Raw genomic sequence first — 19,056 nt, forward strand, 5'->3', positions numbered from 1 at the left:
ACTGCAGTTGGATGCAAGAATAGACTTTGCAGGAAGCCTTTGAAATAATAGAGCATGTTTGTAACTGTGAACTCTACACAGTGGAAGACAACGAAGCTGATCAGTAGTGAATTAATACCTAAACAAAAAATTAGCTTGGACTGCCGCAAGCACATGCTATTTGTTTGTTTTTAAAATCTTTTTTTGGTGTGTCAACGTTGAATTTTCATTCATAGTGTGATGGAAGAAAATCCTTAAAGCTCATCAAGGCCACAAAGTAAGTTCTTTGTGCATCAGTTTATTTAAATGTGTCTCCTTTCAAATAAAGTGAGAACCCAAGGTGACTGACTTAAGAATTGGAACTACAAATACACAAATAAAAATATACATTCAAAACAAAACTCAGTTTCCCGACAGCCATCAGAAAAAAAAAAACAAAACAATGGCAGCTGTAGTTCATAATAACCCCTCATGGCGGAGACACTGTCAAAGGAATCTGTCGGAACAACACACCGGAAGTAGTTATTTTATTTTATTTTATTTCTTTTTTTTTTATTTTATTTTTCGGGGGTGTTATGAATCTAATAATATCTTAGAAATAATATGAGTTTACATTTTTACTTTTTTTTTTTTAAGGAAGCGCTTTAAAATAAAAGTTAAAACGCAGCTTTTAAAGACTGTCGGAAATTTAACCTATTTTTGATTAATATAACCGAATGGCCGTTCTAATGGCGCAGGGCGTCGGGAAAAAGAATAAAAAGATTAAATTCACTTCAGTGCCTAGCTAAGACGACAATGTGAACTTTTGTAAAGATAAACGGAGCAACGAAAACAAGAAGAAAATCACTAAATGTGTATTCATCTGTGATCAACTAGTTACGTAAGGACGAATTGTCCCTGAATGCAACGACTCCCGTCCAACATGGCGGCGCAGCGTAGGAATTTAATGCAGAGCGTAAGTGAAAACTCAACTCTTCGTAACTTTCACTCATAAATGAAAAGTGACAGCACTTTTAGTTTGTTTCCGCCGAGTGCTTTAGTGTCGTTGGTCTTCACAGTGGTCGTTTTGGCGTTTTCATCGCTTCATCGTTCAGTTTCTTTTTTCAGAGATGCTAACAGCTAGCTAACTTTAGTCGGTCCCATTTGAGCTTTGCTAACAGTTAGCCAGCTGCAATCTCAAAATAATGCGATTCATTCACGTTTAATCAACAGAGAGACCAACTGGCATTAAAATGTCGTGCCAGGTAGAAGCTTTCAGGTTTCACACAATGTGTGAAGTAGCTGAGAGTCACCATCGGCTAACTCCCCACTTTGTAAACAAACACGGCTGAAGTGCCTGGGTGTGTTGATATAATTCATCTGAAAAATGAATATGTAAGATAGTTGCTATACTTCATGGTGTCAGTTAGCTCATGTTTTAAGTCTTAGGTTTTGTGCTTCCATTGGCATGCCATGCCGTTTTAAATTATTCTTATTTTGAATGTGACATAGCTGCTATCGAAGAGATGCTGCCAAGCGAAATTTCGTTGTATTCTCCACAACGACAGTAAAGCTTCTTATCTTACCTCTTGTCCCATGGTGTCAGTTTACTTTATTTAATTAACCTCCACAGTACGAATTGCTTCCAGATTTGATATTCCTAATTATCTTCTAACCAAACAGTATTTATAGTAGAAAACCGACAGATTGGAGATGAGAAAATGTATGGTGTGAATTGTGTAGAACACATGATGACTGCCTTCCTGTTATGAAAAATAGTTTTGTAAAACAAGTCACTGACTAAATGTCATGCTAATATCTGGCGTGAGCTAACTCATAGTAGTGTTGTGGCCAAATTGTTTGTTTGTGCTCGTTGTCCAGACACAGACGATCTGTACAGTGTTGGAGTTTTCCCTTATTCCTTTTTTGGCCCCAACAGCATCAGAGCTGGACAGATGACCTGCCACTGTGCCAGATGTGTGGGGTCGGCACGGCCCCGAACTGTGTTTACAGTCCTGATGGGAAAGGAACTCAGAGCCACCCCAATGAGGATGGACACCTGAGGTTCAGGTGAGCCTTCAGTAAGAACAGAGAATGTTGAGTAGACAATGGAAACTTGCTGGCATAAATCTACCTGTGACCTCATGGTAACATTCATACATTCACCTCATCAAAACACATTCATAGTTCATATTGAAACCAAGGTAACTTATAGCAAAAAACAGAAAATCAAGATGCTTACCCTCATCTTGTTTACTCTTGTAAATTATGCATCTACATCAGATATGAGTGAGATCATAGTGTCACCAGGGGGTTGAAGATGTATGAACAGGTGTGTGGTTTAAAAACACCAAAAAAAAAACTGCAATTTGCATTGTGGAAGTGCACAGCTAGCACAATCAGAGAAATGTGGTTAACACATTGATCAACCTTCTCTTGTGGCTTTGTGGTTTTTCATACCTAGCTGTAATTGAATCACTTTGATTTGAATACAGCTCAATGCTTGTTCATTCAAGCATTAGATTTTTGCTGACTGACGCATTTCGTCATGTTGCTGCAAGCTCTGCTTGAAATAGAGCCAGCAAGGCTATGCAGAAAGGGGTTACAGTATATCTGCATGTCTCTGTTTTGTGTTTGAAACAAGTCCACAATTCCACATCTAAGATAGCCTAAAGTAAATGAAACAGCAAAACCTTTGCCACTGTCAGTACTGTCAATACCCTGAGAACTCTGGATGAAGGATGTTTTATTGTCTTTCCCTCCATGAATTAAAAAAGAAGCTTCATGTTTGCTGTGTTTGTCCACCAATCAGGGGCGAGGATGGCTGCTTCCTGTATGGGGTTTTCAACGGTTATGATGGCAGCAGAGTGGCCAGTTTTGCTTCCCAGTGTCTAACAGCTGAACTACTACTAGGACAGCTCACCTCCAGTCACACAGACACTGACATCCGAAGGATCCTCACTCAGGTCTGCAAGGTCTCAATGTGAAGAAGTATAATTCATTCTGGAAGAATCAGATCAGAAAAGTTAATGCATGGATTAACTGCACCCACTAAAGCTAATACATGAAAATTGTTCTTACATGAATAGGCCACTCAAAACACTCAAAATTCTGACAGAAACATGATAGAGAAGGTGAGACATGATACATTCAATATCTCATGCACTCAAAAAAACAAACAAACAAAAAAAACGGAGTCGTCAAAATTCCAAGTAATAAAACACAGCTTCATGGCTCTCGATGCAGTTTTAGCAGCAAACGAGGGACTTGTATGCGCATGTATCTATACATTTGGAGCCTATATTTGTATTCATAATGGTGTGTATGATCCATGTAGCACATTCAGGAGTATGTTGCTGTTTCAGGCCTTTGATGTGGTGGAGAAAAGCTACTTTGAGACAATAGATGATGCCCTGGCTGAAAAGGCCCACCTGTCCAACTACGTCTTGCCACACAATGAGGTACACACACCGCAAAGCACATTGAGCTTAAAGTTGACACAGGGAGGAGATTGGTCCCAGATCTGGGCCTCGGTATGGAGCTTGTAATGTTCACATTTAGTTTTATTTGGTCTTATCTGGCTGTTTTGTTAGATAAGCCCATGTCAATTCTCTTATTTGTGAATCCAGCTCTCCTTTTTCTTCATCTTCTCCTCCTCGTGCCAGTCGGCAGTAATCTCACCTCACTTTCTTCTGCTTTACACAGTTTTCATTTAGTTCTGACACTTTTGCACATGTGGGCATTTTTTAGTTTGTGTGTTAAATGATTTTAGTCACTTTTTGTCGCTTAGAGTTTCATTAGGATTGAATTATAATCTCCTTTTGTCTGTTTTTCCATGCTCACTATATCCCACTTCTTACTCATCTCTTATCCCTTTTCATCTCACCGCCTGCCTGTCTGCTTTCTTCCTTCTCCACCACTCTCCCTTTCTCCTTGTTTCCCCTTGCCTTTCATCTCTCTTATAATTTCATTGTTTTCTTCTGCAATGTACTGATTATTTTTGTTTCTCTCCTTTCATCCCTCCTGCCCTACTCCTCCCATTCACTCCATTTTCTTTCCCCCTCTCTCGTCTCCCCCTGGGCCGGTCAGAACGTGTCATTCCACCAGCTCTCTCCTCAGAGTCAGAAGGTGCAGGAGCGACTGAAGGAACTGGAGCAGGAGGTATCAGGGGGAGCTACAGCCGTGGTGGCGCTGATCCTCAACAACAAGCTATACATCGCCAATGTTGGTATGGACACACTGGCTTACACAGTCTAAGATTGATATCTAAGAAGCACCATCTAATTGGTCGTAGTTGACAATATGTTTGCCAGCAAATGCAGGGTAATTTCAGTATCTACTTGATGCCAGTAGATGTCAGGCTTCCAAAAGTTTTAAGTTTGAGGTTTGTTTGTTTTCTTTTCAAAGCCAGAATGTCGGAATCCACTTTCTGTATTGAAATTGAATCCATGTGGACTCCATGTGAGTCAGTGGGAGGTCAGCGGGTTTATGTTAACACTACACAGAACTTTAGTTCAGATAACTGAAAATGCAGAATTGTGTTACTCTTTACATTTACTCAAGTTAGATCAGCTTTTTAGAACTAACCTAAACTGCAGACCCCACCGCACTTGGCACCACATTTAGGGTTCTGCTTTAGAGATTCCTTTTTCTTCGTGCCATGCTAAGCTGGCGTTGAACTGGTGATTACAGCAGAAAAAAAAATTGCTGTAAAATTGGAAGACATTAAGAAGGGGACTTTGCACATGGCAGCTATTTAGATGCAGGATATTTCACTTTGTTCTTTGCTGATATGAAAATACCAGTCGTTCCGTTGTGTGGTGTTTGGATGTTTCCTGAAATGGGTTTTTCAAATGCTACAAACTGGCAATGATATCAGCTGGCCCTCAAAAATGGACTTATGATTTTTAAGCCGGGAAACCCATTTAGGAAGACATCCATCTTGCATGTGCTCCTTGTTGTTTCTTCACAGAGAGCACACTAGTGCTATTTATAGAAACCATGTAAGCTAATGCTAGATGCACTGCATCCACTTCAGGCAAGGCTGAGTTTAGGATGGGAAGGTTGCATATTTAATATCATGGTGCATCAAGTAGGAGTTATTACAATTAGTTTTTAACCCCATTTGTTGCCTTTATGTGAACAACTAAGATCTTGGGTAGTCTGCTTCCATCCAGCACACAGCTACACAGTAAAGGGCTATCGAGCTTGACCTTGTTAAAGGTGCTTGGTGCTGCTTACATACTAATTACCCTTGGTTGAATTTCTAAATGGCACAAATTGCAGCTGATCGTAAGAACCCAGAAACTCGAGACAGCGTGGTTTGCCAAATACATTTGAATACAGAAGGCAAATTTTTTTCGATATTTAAAAAATTGGGAATTTCTGATGCTTCTGTAATGCTTAAACTAAATTCTGGAGGACTAATGTAGAGAGGATGAAAAGCCCTGCCACCAAACATATGTTTTACATACCATGCAGAAAGCCTGAAAGGTATTACCTGGTAAGGTAAGCACACTGGATCCCCAGTGCCAAATCAGACTCCTGCAAACACCAGCTGCAGGGCAGGAGGAAGTTACTCTTTTTTCAGTGTATGCATGTATTTACATGTGTTTGGGTGCATTTTGGAAATGCAAATTCTGCTTTACATCATGAAGTCAAGTTAAACATAAGACTCACAATAGATGTAAAACAGTGGACCCCTTCTACTGGAGATGGGGCATTTTTCATATGAACAGGCACTGTGTCGTTCCTTTTCCTCAAATGCACTTTCTGAATACCCTCGATGTCACATCTTTGAGTCCGCAGCCGCCAAGAAAATGAAGCCCACACCCTTAATTTTCTTTCTCAAGGACAGAGTTTTAAAAAAAGGAGGGGGGGTGGTTGGTAATTAGTAGCGGGTAGAAAGGAGGGCTGTTATCCCCATTGGCCCGTTGTTTTAGGGTCAGGAGTTCAAAGTTGATAGAACATGGATCCCAGGGAGGTTCAAGCATTAGAGTAAGTGTGCTCTAAAAAGCACTGCCAGCTGTGTGCTGATGTGAAATATATTTGACAGTTAAGGTCGTATGACCCATAATTTGATATCCTGGGAATGAGAGTGCGTGTGTGTTCTGAGACAAAGATATATGAACGCAGTTGAGTAGTTGAGTGTTGGCCAGTCCTGATTTGTACTGATTTGTACTTGAACACATATGAGCATGGTAATTGCTCTTACTAAATGGCTTGGTAGTGCATCTTGTAAGCGTCCTGGTTCACGCACAGAGTTACAGGGTGAAAGCCTCGTGGCCAAACGGACAGGACAGAGCCCCCCCACCCCCCTGCAATTTCATTATGGTGTGATTGAATGACCTCATCTGCAATTAACAGTAGCAGCACTTAGAACTGCAGACATTATCAGAGCTCGGAGTTGAAGTGAAGCTTCTGCTCAGTGTAAATGAATCCTTGGCCTGTCGGTCCCTCGTCAGCTTAAGTGTCAGGAGATGGTGATTCACTTTTAGCCTTTTAAAAGGACCAGCAATGCTTATTTTATTCATTTGCTAATTAATTTGAGGTTTGGGCCATTGAGTCAATTTTCTAATATTCTGACCCCACCCTTTTGTGTGTAAACTGTCAGTATGCAGTAATCACCAAAACTGGCCTCCATGGTTACCAAAGGGTTAAATCAACTCTTTTCTAAAAGTGTCAATAAAAGTTTTATAGACAAGAGCATTATGGACAGTTTTAACAGCTTGTTAAACACGGGTTCAGTTGTTAATGATAATTCCCGTTCTGGCTCACCCATAGCCAAGCTCTGGTATTTGTCTTTTCCACATCAAATATGTTGATGTATTGATTTTGACTGTTTCATTGATGCGCTCATGTAAGCAAACATGACCGAGATCATCCCTAATGGTATTAATTGGACCTGTAAATCTCCTACAATTACAAGTACACAAAAAGGTCTGTGAACCTCACTGGGGTTTATTTGCTGTAAAATTTCACCAGTTTTCTTTTTTCCCTACTTGTCTTTTGTTCCAGGCACTAACAGGGTGCTGCTGTGCAAGTCCAGCAGCGACGGCCAGAACCAGGTTCTCCAGATTGGCCGACCGCACAGCACCGACAACGAGGACGAGCTGCAGAGACTGGCTGCTCTGGGTGAGACACACAAAGTTAACCCTAACACACAGAGTGTTACCCAAGAAAGAGGATGAAGGGGAACACAGATGCATCGTGTAGTTTGGTTCACATGGTCAGTGAGATTTATTTTAATAATAGCTTAGGAACTTTTTTTATTTTCTACTTGGTTTCAGCGGTTGGGCTTCCCCTCCTCAAACGCAAAGGCATAAAAGGCTTAAACCAGCAGAATGGAAATCCATCGTGGCAGTGTCATGAATATGCTTATTAACAATTAACAATACTGGAGTTAAAATCAAGAAAAGGCTGGTGATTTCTCTGAATTTGAATATGCTGCCAGCTACTTGTGAATAAATCCATTAAATTTTAGCTTCAGATTTGAAAAAAGTTTTTTTTTTTTTTGATTGGATTTAGATTGGATTTTATTTAATCTTTTAGTTGTATTGCCTCCATGCCAGTGACAGCCATACCAGAGGCATTGTGTGGCATTATGATTTGTCCATCTGTGTCATACAAGCCTCCTTGATTTGGTTCAAAAAAATAAATCAATTTCGACTCAAGGATGAATGATGATGATGGTTCGAATCTGGAGGTCAGATTCAAAGGTCAAGGTCACTGTGAAGCATGTGTTTGGTCATAAAACAACTTCCCTGGTGATTAATGCAATATTTCTCATTCAGATTCCGATTCTCTAATTGAAATCTCTTTCAGGAAAATTTGAAGGACTGGCATTTTATATCCAAAAGGGCATTGGTCAACTTAACTATGATGCCATAATCTTATGATAAAACACTTCTGAATCAGTGCTGGAAGTTCGGTAACTGAATTTGTCTTCAGTCATAGCTGATAACTAAATTGGTTATACTGAATGCATTGCTGTATCAGGGTGCCAATTACTGCAGCAGCCTGAGAGCACTCAGACATACCTTTGACTACACTCCTCGGGCTCTGTGCAGAATGTACAGGCTGTCAGAGACGCAGCCATTAGTGGAGACAGGATGGCTTAGAGACACACTTGGAGTCATCTATCCACAGTGCACAGCCAAGCTAATGGTCTAGTAACGAGGATTGTGTGTGTAAAGGAAAATACAAACATCGAGATTAGCTCTGCAGAAGAACCATTCGGTGCATTGCACCTGCAATAAATATCAGAGGGGGCTTTTTCCCAGCAGTTCCAGCCACACCATTAGATGATGAGGCACTGCTCCGCCTCTCTTTATTCTCCTGCTCTTTGTCTCTCTGCCAGTTCTGAGTCTCCATAACTATTCTCTTGTTCTGCCCCCACCCCTGAATGATTTAAATGAAATGGCAGTCATTCCATTAACCCTGGCTGAAGGTGACCTTTCCCTCATTTTCATCCACCCGCAAGCACGTGAATGCGCAACTTCCTCCTTCCACCCATACGCTCACACCTTGTGCTTGAACTAGTTGCTCTTGTCTAAGCTGACGCCTCATGCTTTCTCCTCCTCAGGTGTGGATTCAGCTCGTGTGAGGCAGGCTGGGCATATAGCGGGGCAGAGTAGCACCAGGAGACTTGGAGACTACAGGGTCAAATTCAACTACACTGAAATTGACCTGCTCAGGTGAACTTATAAACCACAAATAAAAATTCCATGTAGCTCTTTGGTACCCCCTGCTCCCCCACTCTCTCTAATTTATTTTACTATTTCTTTTTTTTTTTTCTTTTTGTTTATGAAATTGTTTAAGAAATTCATACTCTGCAGCATCCATGTAAAATGAATTGCCATCTAAAATGAAGCATTGGCTCCCAATCTACAGTCTTTCTTCCTTGGATGTCTGACTGTCTGACAAGATGAAAGTGAAATTAAATACAACCCAGAAATAACAAAGACACTTCCTCTTTACAAACCTAAAATAGAACAGATTTTTGATGAATGTTCATCTTCTGTCATTTCATCTTTATTAGGGGCACAACTCATGCAGCGCCCATAGCAAGAAGTCAAATGTCAGATATGCTGGCTGGCAGATGTTTTTTGTCACTGCATTGGACAGGGATGGGATATGTTTCCTCAGGGTTTTGGTCTTTATGCTAGAGCTGTGAAAATATTCTTTGAAACCTCAAAACAGTATAAATCACTTTAGACCTTCTAAATCACTTTAACTTACCTTTTGATAAGAAACTGATATTTTTACAACGTCTTTTTTACTTGAAAAACAATAATAAGGAAAAAGTAGTAATCAGGTCATAATCCCAATAATAGAAATTTACAAGTCAACAACAACAGCTTACTTTGAGTGCCTTTTTTATTATGATATGCAATGAAGTCGTACATCATCCCAGCCTTACTTCATGCCAGGCTATTTCCATACTTTATTAAATTTATACAAAGAGGAGTGTGGTATCAATCTTGTAATTTCTTTCTGAGCTTTCCTCTAAATGTCACTCTGTCTCTTTCAGAGCTGAAATCGAAGGGAAGCTGGAGTAACTAATGAAACATTTTACAGTAGAATCTTTTTTCTCACTGCGGACAGTAGAGGCTTTATGATCAGATCTTACTTCATAACAGTCCTCACTTTTACCACAGCTGAGCTTCTTGAAATTCCATGATCTATGCACACCCTCCGCCTGCCCCTCCACAAAATCTCTCTCACTCATTTCCTGTTTCACTGTGCTGTTCAGGCCAAGCACATCTAGCTCACATATCTATGAGCCGTTCCAATTAAAATCCAAAATAAAACACGTAATAGAATCTTTGCAGAATTTCCTCCTCGGTGCCATCAAAGAGAGTGCAGGAAATTTGATGTGGTCAAACTGTAAGCATTTATCCAGCTGTATGAGATTATTTAGATTTATTGTATTTAGGGCAGGTGCATTTATGTCTCAGTTTCTCCCTCTTTGTTTTTGTTATGTTTTACCTCCAGACTTCACCATTTACTGCCTCCTTATCTCCAAATTTCACTTTCTCTCTCCTCATCTTTGCGCCCCCACCCAGCTTGTGTTTCATTCTTTTCTTGTTTTCATCTTTATTTATCTGCTCTCCCATCAGTGCGGCTAAGACAACACCAATCATTCCTGAGCCAGAGATTCATGGCAGCCAGTCGCTGGATGGTGTGACAGGCTTCTTGCTGCTCATGTCAGAAGGTCTCATTAATGCCCTTGAGTCAGCCCACGGCCCTGAACAAGCTAATCAGGTTTGCACATTCATCCTGACAGTTTTTTCTCTCCTCAGACTCTGTTTTTAATCTCTGTATTAATGTCTGTCTACTTTCTTTTGAAAACCACCTACTCCTGCCTAAATCTCTGCTCTTCCTTCCTTCTTTTTGCTTCTTGTCATCTCCTCCTACCCACACCTCCCATTTTCACCTTTTCATCTTTCTCGTTGCTGCTTCTCTTATCCCAAAGTTCTGTTTTTATGTCCACTTTGGTCAAAGTTTTCATTGCTGTTGTTTTCTCTCTTTCATTTTGGTGTTCTTTCCCCTCCTGTCCTCTCTTCTCATTTTCAAGTTTTTCTATGCATCCTTTTCATCATCTTATACTCTTTCAACTCTTAACATCAATAAAGCTTTTCAAGACTCTTGTGCTCTGCTGTCGGTGTAGGAAATTGTTGCCATGGTAGCAGCAGAGCTGGCCCAGCAGACCAGTCTGGAGGCAGTGGCTCAGTCGGTGGTGGATCGCATCAAACGGCTGCACCACGATGTCTACGTGTCCGGCCGTCAGAGGGCGACCTACTGTTCCCGGCACGAGGACATGACCCTGCTCATCCGCACGCTCAACATGCCGCTGGCTGATGGAGCGCTCACGCCCACACAGGGTAAGGAAGGGCATTCTGGGATTAGTTCACATTTCACTGTCTAGGGACAGACCTCCAGACTGAGTACACCAACGCAGGATTCCTCATGCTAAACTTTAATAATTTAGAGGCATGTAAAACATGTTTTATTCATATTCCTACAGTCAGTCAAAAAAATGTTCTTTTAAAGAAAGTCAACTCACAACTTATTGGTTAAAGATTTTTATGAGCTGTTTGCACTTGCAAAACTGAATTTTTCAATTCTCAGATTAATTTTTTTTTTCCTTTTTTCTTAATATTATTTTTTAGTATTTTTAGTGCCTTTATTTTTGATGGGGAAGAGATAGACACTGCTCAAGACTCATCAGGCCCATACGTTCTTTGGCCATCAGGAAACCCCACTTGATGATGTCGGCCACACTTCCATTTTAAAATCATACACACACAAAGAAATCACATTGCTATTGTTTTGACATTGTAATTGTATAATGCAACTTATGTTAAAGCTTGTAACAAACAAGTGCAATGTTCTCTTACATGTAAGGACTTAGAGTTGTTGGTTGGGTCACCTGTAGGAACACAACCGCCTCTCATATGTTCCTAGAAGACAACGATGTTAGACTTTAACTTATGAGAATCAGTCATTTTTTCCTATTGCATTAGCACAATAGAAATGTATTAGCTTACTAGTTTAAAAGTATTGTATTGATCAAGTAGTAGTATCAACAGCTGTTACATCAATATTTCAAATACTTAGTTAAACAGCAGTAGATAAAGGACTTGGGCAATTTCAGGACTCTTTAAAATGATAACAATGTAGAAATTTGGAAAATTCAACACGATGAAGAAGTTGGATTATATTGGCTTTTTTGCAGTTGTTTTTTTCATGAAATAAAATTTGTGTTATGCTGAAAAGCTGAACTTCATAAGAAATCATAAAATAATACCAGAGTTATCTGTATCTGAGTAGACAATTTTCAAAGAGTTTCCGAGGTGAAGCCAAAAATATCACATGGAGTCAAAATAACAAGGTCCAGGCAGGAAGTATCCAATTTACTCAGTTATGCCAATTTTTCACCAAGCCCACGCATTTTATTTCACGAAGATTTTCTTGATAACAGTATTTATGAAAAGTTAAGATAAAAAAAAACTGTGTTACAACTCAGTCACTTTCATTTCATTACTCACCAGGAGATGAGTAATTTAATGAAATACATTAATTCATTTTTTTAACGTTCTTCCTCCAGGTGGCCGTATCTATCCGGTGTCTGTGCCCTATTCGAACAGCCAGAGCACCAGTAAAACCAGTGTCACCCTCTCACTGGTCATGCCCTCCCAAAGCACCCTCACTAATGGAACCAACACTGCATCCACCTTAGAGGAAGGAACCCCCACTCCAGGGTAAGCTTGGTTCTTCTCTGGCCTCTGCTTGGTCTGGGTAAGGTCGATTTTTACTCCTTTACATATTTTTTCCTGCTTGTCTTGTAGAGAGTTAGATTTTTTTCTTTATTATTCAATCAATGCTCTCAAAAGAATTTTCTTTTTTTTTTTTTTTTTAATAGCAAACTTATTCTATTTGACTGAATAATAAAGAAACAAATGTAACCGCACAGTCTTGCCCACTTCTTTTGCCTGGAATGTTATTCTGTGCTTTAGATGAGTTTGGTTTGAACTCTCGTGTGCCAATCTCATTGTGTTGAGCTATTCTGACTCCACAGCTCCCTTCCTACTGATAAGCTTATTTTAGCCATCCCTCCCTTCTTATATTTGTTTTCGATAAGCTTGACTTTCACTCCTCCACTTAGTGAGCGTGGTTTTCACCTCCCAAATGTGACACTGTTTTTGTGTGTGTCCGACCTGGATTACTTTCACAGTCGAGCAAGGAAGCAGTTGTACTAATCTTTAATGTTGAAATTTCCCATAAAAACATGGTGTGTATCTTATACAGCGCTGTGAGTACACTGAGTACACAATATTATAGATGGAATGAAGTCAGGAATGGTTTTTTGACTTACAGTGTACACTGGAAAGAAAGAAAGACATCAGTTAAAAAGCCACCTCTCTCAATCCTGTTTGGTTGCTGGCAGTGAATTAATAGATTCAAGCTCATGAAAAAAGGGATGAAGAATACAAGGACATAAACATTGAATGGAAATTTACGAATATTAGTTGTAGCAACAACAACAAGAAGAAAGAAAAAATGTGCAGGAAAAAGGAATGAAAAATATCATGAATATTCTGTAGCCAGACATTAACAGTCCTTTATTGTAGATTAATTACCTCTGGTGTAAGATTGATGCTTATGGGCAAACTAATAATGACACACTCATGTGGCTGCGCTTTCAGATTTGCTGCATGCGCTTCACTTTCTTTCTCCTTAGTTGCCCTCCCCATCTCAGTCGTCCACAGGGATTACTTCCACTGTCTCCTCTCCGCGCTGCTCCTGTCCATCACTCACCATCTGACTCACGTCTGTATTTCTCTTCCTCATGGCCCCCGACTTGCCAATATCCATCCCGTGTCCTACTCTCCATCCTCGCCTGTCCTTTTGCTGCTCCCTTAGCATGTTTCGCCCCACAACCTGCCAAACCTCCGTCGACATCCTGCAGCCCATAATTGAACTCCCTTTTCCTTCTCTCTTCCCACCCTCCCCTCGTCCTCCACTCCCCCTCTCGACCTCCCTCTACTCCTTTTCTACCACCCCTCCTCCTCCTCCTCGTCCTCTCCACATCTCCACCTCTCTCCTGTGTCTGTCCACCCCCGATATGGACCCCTTCCTCTCCTTCGATGCCCCCACCTCCTCTACTCCCACCCTCATACCTGCCTCCAACAACCAACCTTTCTCCTCCTCCTCCTCCTCCTTTCCCCCTTCTGCTCGCCCCAACAGTCAGAGCCCAACAGCCACCCTTCAGTCCACCAACACCCAGACGCAGAGCTCCAGCTCCAGCTCGGGAGACGGGAGCCTGTTCCGCCAGAGAGGCAGTCAAGCAGCGCAGCCGGACGAGACGGGGCGGGTCCCGCCCTACGTGGACTTCAGTCAATTTTACCGCCTGTGGGGGGGTGACCACAGTGACGGCCAGAGTACTCAGGGAGGACTGGGACCCCAGTGATGAGGACGAGGAGGGTGCTTGGTGCCAGTTGGAAAGATGCAGACTGGACACATTGACTGAGATTTTAATGGGTGGTGGGACGACTGATGGACTGTTATTAATGTATTATATATAAAAATATAAGTGGCCTACAGGTGCATGGAGACACGTGGAGGAAGGACAGGGGCTTTCAATTCAAGGTCTTGCTATCAAAGAACTGTGAAGCCAATATAGAAAGGAAGAATCCCTGAAAGGAGAAAACATCATTTCACACCACAAAGTGATCTGGGCCCTTCAACAATAGATGCTGGTCACAAGTGTTTGTGAATATATATAATCTGGATTGTTGTCGTAATTTGTGGGATGCAAAAACGTATATCTGCAGACATGAGACTTTTGTGATTACGGGCCTTAAAAACGCATGAATGGATGAATGAGTTTGAGAGTTTACTTTTTTTTTTTTTTTATTTGTAATGAAATATATCACCTAAATGAACGACTCTGTGGACTTCTCTTCATATTCGTCTTTGACGTGTTTGACATCCCTGTATGAAACTTTCCTTAACGATAAGAGGAGCTTTAGGACTGTGGGACGAGACGGGAGTCCCAAAAGACCCAGGAAAATGATGCAAACTCCTCACAGATCTCTGATTTCATTTGATTTATTTGACAGTATACCCCAAACATAGAGAAGGAATGACAGTACGATGCGGTATGCTCAGTCCAGGACTTATTTCCCAGGTCTTCAAACCCAGAACTTTCTTTCAGTGAGATAACTCCATTCAAACTAAATTGAATAAAGCTAATCCTTTCCTATTTAGGCTAGACTGGGTCAAAACTCAAATGATGGCCAAGCCCCGTTTTTACAACCAAAACATGACTATCCATACGGGGCTGAAAGCTGCATTTGGTGTGGCCACAATTTACTGATAACATCATGAGTCAGAAAGACAGTTAGAAGAGACAAGACTGTCTTTCTTCATGAAGTCTTGTTATTACAGTTGGAGAGAGAGAGAGAGAGAGAGAGAGAGAGAGAGAGAGAGAGAGAGAGAGAGAGAGAGAGAGGAGAGAGAGAGAGAGAGAGAGAGGAGAGAGAGAGAGAGAGAGAGGAGAGGAGAGAGGAGAGAGAGAGAGAGAGGAGAGAGAGAGAGAGAGAGAGAGAGAGAGAGAGAGAGAGAGAGAGAGAGAGAGAGAGAGAGAGAGAGAGAGAGAGAGGAGAGAGAGAGAGAGAGAGAGAGAGAGAGAGAGGCTGAACTCCACTCCGCTGTTGGGGGCCAGCCAAAATCAAACTAAGCCTGGTTTGTTAATTAGAACGAGCAAATAAATCACCATGTCACACATGCTACGTCCTATAGGCCTCTGTGTGTGCACTGGTGCTTTTCTTTAGACTGTATGTAAAAGGGGAGGCCGCTTCCAGTCATTTTTTTTATATCATGACCATCAGAGGGCGACTCCACTGGTTGTAAAAAGCTTTGGGAAAACAACCTGATTCTCATTACATCTATCAGCACCCCACCATTCCTCCTTCCCACACAAATAGGTCTCCCTCTGGCTTCAAACACCAAAATGGCGACGGCCAAATCACAAGCTCGGTTGGAAACGAATATCAGTGGAGCTGCTATTTTGAATGAAAACAGAGTATTAATGTGAAGGAAGTGTGGGGTGAAAAATAGACCTATCAGGAACGACATGGCTGATCATACTGTCTGTGTATTTTTGAAAACACATTTCAATGATTTCAGGTTTTCAAAGTTTTAATGCTTAAAAACTGTTTTGCAAGATGAAGCTGAATCTGGAGCTCTTGTGGGATAAACAGGGAGAGCTTTGGAGTTTGAGATGAGACGAGCGTGAGAGGCTGGAAGCTGCTCTTAACTGTCGGGGCTAATGGCTCCAAGTTTGAGTCCTTGACTGCGAAGTGCGTGTTGCTTTTTTCAACGTGACAAGGAAGAGGGATGGAGGGAGATTGCTTCAACACGTTGGCGCCGTGCTGCTGATGGATGGGGAGAATGGAGACTCAAACACCCAGCAGATTGTGTTCATAACGCAGTCAAGTAAAAACGTAATCGACCGTCAGGTGGGGGCGGGCCGCAGCGTGGAAGGAGAGCAGGAGGAGCTGAGCGATGGTTGGCACAAATGGAGCCATCCATCAATGTCCAACTAAGCCATCACTCTTTGGTTTTCCCATCTCATGGAGCACCACAGCAAAGAATGAGATGCGTTTACACAAAGCTTTCAACGAAAACGCTCTCCAGCTCTTTATCTCACACTGCTGGACTTCTGTTTTTATGTATTTCAGGACAGAATATCAGCATCCTCTGGTGAAGCTCTTCCAACTGAGCTCCTGTTTTTCAGTTTCAGAGGCTTTCCCTGTCTCACCTGGTGATAGATGCAGTCTGTAGTGCAGCTTTGTAGCACACACACACAGTATTGAAAGGAAGGTGTGTGTCCTTTGTGACAAAGATGGAAAAAGAGCAGGGAAATCTCAACATCACATTGAATTATCTGTGACAGTAACTGTTAGAAAAAATCTTTTTTTCTAATGAAGTCAGTCTATCTTCCTGGAATTCAGAAGGTAATTTAATTTCAAAAGTTCAACACTGATTGGTTTAATCAGGGCAGTGATTAGACCCCACCCCCCCCCCCCCCCCCCCCCCCCCCCCCCAAAAAAAAAAAAAAAAAAAAAGTAAGTACAGTAATAATAAGTGGAAGAAAAATCACTTGGCATTAAATCCCAAAAATCTGCAATTGGAGCTGCACTGTAACAGAGAGCTGTTCAGTATCAAATCAGACATGGGGCATGTCTCTAATTGCTCATTTCAGGGGTAATTGGTGTTTTTCTCCAGCTCAGGCCGTGACCTAATTCTTGAAAAGTGGGTTTAATTAACTTTATTGCTCCTTGCAGAAAACGGAGTCCGAGGTGAACGATGAGAGGGCTGAATCGAGCTGCCGGCGTCACTGCACCCGGCTTGTAGTCCCTGATTGTTCCTGTCAGGTAGGGTATCTATAGACACTCGTAAAACCTGAAGACCTGACGTGTAAAGCGCTCTGTGTACTGTTTGTGCATTGTGTTGGGCTGATTTGCTGCAGGAGGGGACTCTGAGATAAACTGTAGTGCTTTGCCGAGGTGAAGTGTGTTCTAAAAACACTGTGTGTACTGAAGATGACCTGTGCTGTTGTGATGGATGGTCTCAGGCTGAGCCTGATGTAAGTGGCGTGGCCTTGGATGTGGACAGCCCTGGGCTCTATTCCAGGGCTGGAGAATTAATACGTAAAAAAAACAAACAAACATATATATATATAAATAACAAGGCCTTAGGCTCACTTTACTAAGCACATATGCAAAGTGTAACTTGAGGAAAAGAAAAAGATGCATTTAAATAACCGCACAAGTCAACAACAACAGTTTAACCACGAAGATCGAGGCAGTATCAAAGAATAAAAACGGTTGTTTTTACTGCATTACTCTGCATGCAGAGTGACTTGGGGGTGCGTTTGTGGCCTTCAGTAAATGAAGTAAAATAAATCTTTTTGTGTTCACGATTTTTTATCTTTTTTGTAGTCTTTTAAAAACCTTCTAAATGTGTTAAAAACCAAGAATTTAAAAGAAAAAACATATTTTGCACTAATCCTAACCCTACTTGAGTTGCCTCCTCACTCTTCAGATTTTAAGATGTGGCTTATAGTTTGAAAAACATTTTCTTTTACACCAATGGAATTTAGGTTTAAATCCAAATTTTTCTTTCTTCTGACAACCGACCGCCCCCCCCCCCCCCCCCCCCCATCTGGCTCACTGACACTAATGTTCATTTAAGTTGGTCCATCAGATGGCATTGTGGAGCTTTGGATTTCCAGATATGTCAGCGAGCACAGTGAAAGGTGAGAGTCAAACAGCAGCTTGTCAGGAGGCAAAGCTGCATTTTTCAGCACCATCGTATAATCTTTCTTCTTCTTCTTCTTTTTTTTTTTTTTTTTTTTTTTCGTTTCCTTGTAAAGGTGACAGGCAGCATCCTGGTTATTGCTGTTGCTCCACAACAAGAAAGTTGCAGGTCTGGTTCCCGAAACCTTTCTGTGGCTGGTTTGCATGTTCTATCTGTCCCTATGTGTGTTGGCTCTCCCTGTGACCCGGAAACAGGTGAGGTAATAGATACCAGCCTGCTGAACCTGCTGAGCTATAGGTGTGACTGGATGTATATCTGTGTGTTATAATGTGTATTTTGAGTACATAGAGCACGTTGAGACTGGTACTATTATTTCTGTCATTGGCTGCTGCTGCAAAAACAACTGTTTTTCTTTGGGTTACAAAAAAGTTTGAACACTTTCCCATCGTGCTTTTGGGTGAGATCTAATGCAGTATGTGGCCATGAATCGGCGGCCTTTGTTTGTACACTGATGTGCCCCTCTAACCTTGAGTCCAGACTGATCTGTCTCCAGCTCCAAATTTCTGTCTGTCGATGGGGAATTTTATCTGAGGGAGGCTTTGGTGGTCGCGGAGGTGAAACCGGCAGCCAACAGTAACGGCTGAGTTTGTCTGGACTCGGATCAAAGTCCTGCATAACCCTCATATCTCGCAGTGCCATCTGAGAAGGCTCTTTCTCTGAATATTTTACATTCTGCATTTGGAGGTATCTCTCGCCCTCCCTCTCCTTTCTGTGTGTGTGCACGCACACTCTTAAACATCTAGGGAAATGAGATCCGTTGTGAGAGTCTGCAGAGTTTTCCATTTCATTTTCTCCTGAACTGCGGCTTTTCAGCATGTAGGAGTTGATATGTTGAGAAAGAAGTTGGCTGTTTTGTGCCAGTATTCAATGATTGTTTTAAATTTCAGATTTTTAAATAGTGTAACAGTTTCTGGACTGTTTGTTTTATTTATTCCAGTCATGGTGTATTGAGACTTCAAATAGTTGAAATTTAAAATGATACTTCTTTAGATGGTTAATCCAGTTTCTTTGGATTCCATGAATCCTATGATAATCTTTTTTTTTTTTTTTTTAGAGTTACAGATGGCAAGACAGAGTTTGATCACAGTTTAGAAAAGCAGAAAGAAAGCAAATCAACAATCCAGGTCATGTTATCCATTAAAGTTGAATGAGCGTTCTATGATTGAACTAGAAATCCATTAAGGTTCAACATAGGTCTTTCTGTAG

General features: G+C 41.4%; 1 protein-coding gene across 1 annotated transcript; it reads left to right on the top strand.

The window, feature by feature from the left end:
- The first annotated feature begins 880 nt into the window (after nt 1-880).
- Nucleotides 881-14,385, top strand: tab1 (TGF-beta activated kinase 1/MAP3K7 binding protein 1). Its single transcript, XM_029503438.1, has 11 exons — nt 881-934; nt 1,898-2,028; nt 2,771-2,924; nt 3,324-3,419; nt 4,048-4,186; nt 6,976-7,092; nt 8,543-8,654; nt 10,080-10,224; nt 10,631-10,844; nt 12,071-12,224; nt 13,711-14,385. The coding sequence occupies exons 1-11, from the start codon at nt 881-883 to the stop codon at nt 13,931-13,933; spliced, it is 1,539 nt and encodes a 512-aa protein (XP_029359298.1). The 3' UTR covers nt 13,934-14,385.
- The last annotated feature ends 4,671 nt before the right edge of the window (nt 14,386-19,056 follow it).

Source organism: Echeneis naucrates, chromosome 1 (genome assembly GCF_900963305.1).
Source record: "Echeneis naucrates chromosome 1, fEcheNa1.1, whole genome shotgun sequence".
In the NCBI taxonomy this organism is placed as follows: Eukaryota; Metazoa; Chordata; class Actinopteri; order Carangiformes; family Echeneidae; genus Echeneis; species Echeneis naucrates.

Bases quoted from the DNA above. Each gene is read 5' to 3' on its own strand.
- tab1 (XM_029503438.1), top strand. From the start codon at position 881: ATGCAACGACTCCCGTCCAACATGGCGGCGCAGCGTAGGAATTTAATG. The intron at 2,925-3,323 runs GTCTGCAAGGTC...TTGCTGTTTCAG, and splicing joins TCCGAAGGATCCTCACTCAG to GCCTTTGATGTGGTGGAGAA. The intron at 10,225-10,630 runs GTTTGCACATTC...CTGTCGGTGTAG, and splicing joins GCCCTGAACAAGCTAATCAG to GAAATTGTTGCCATGGTAGC.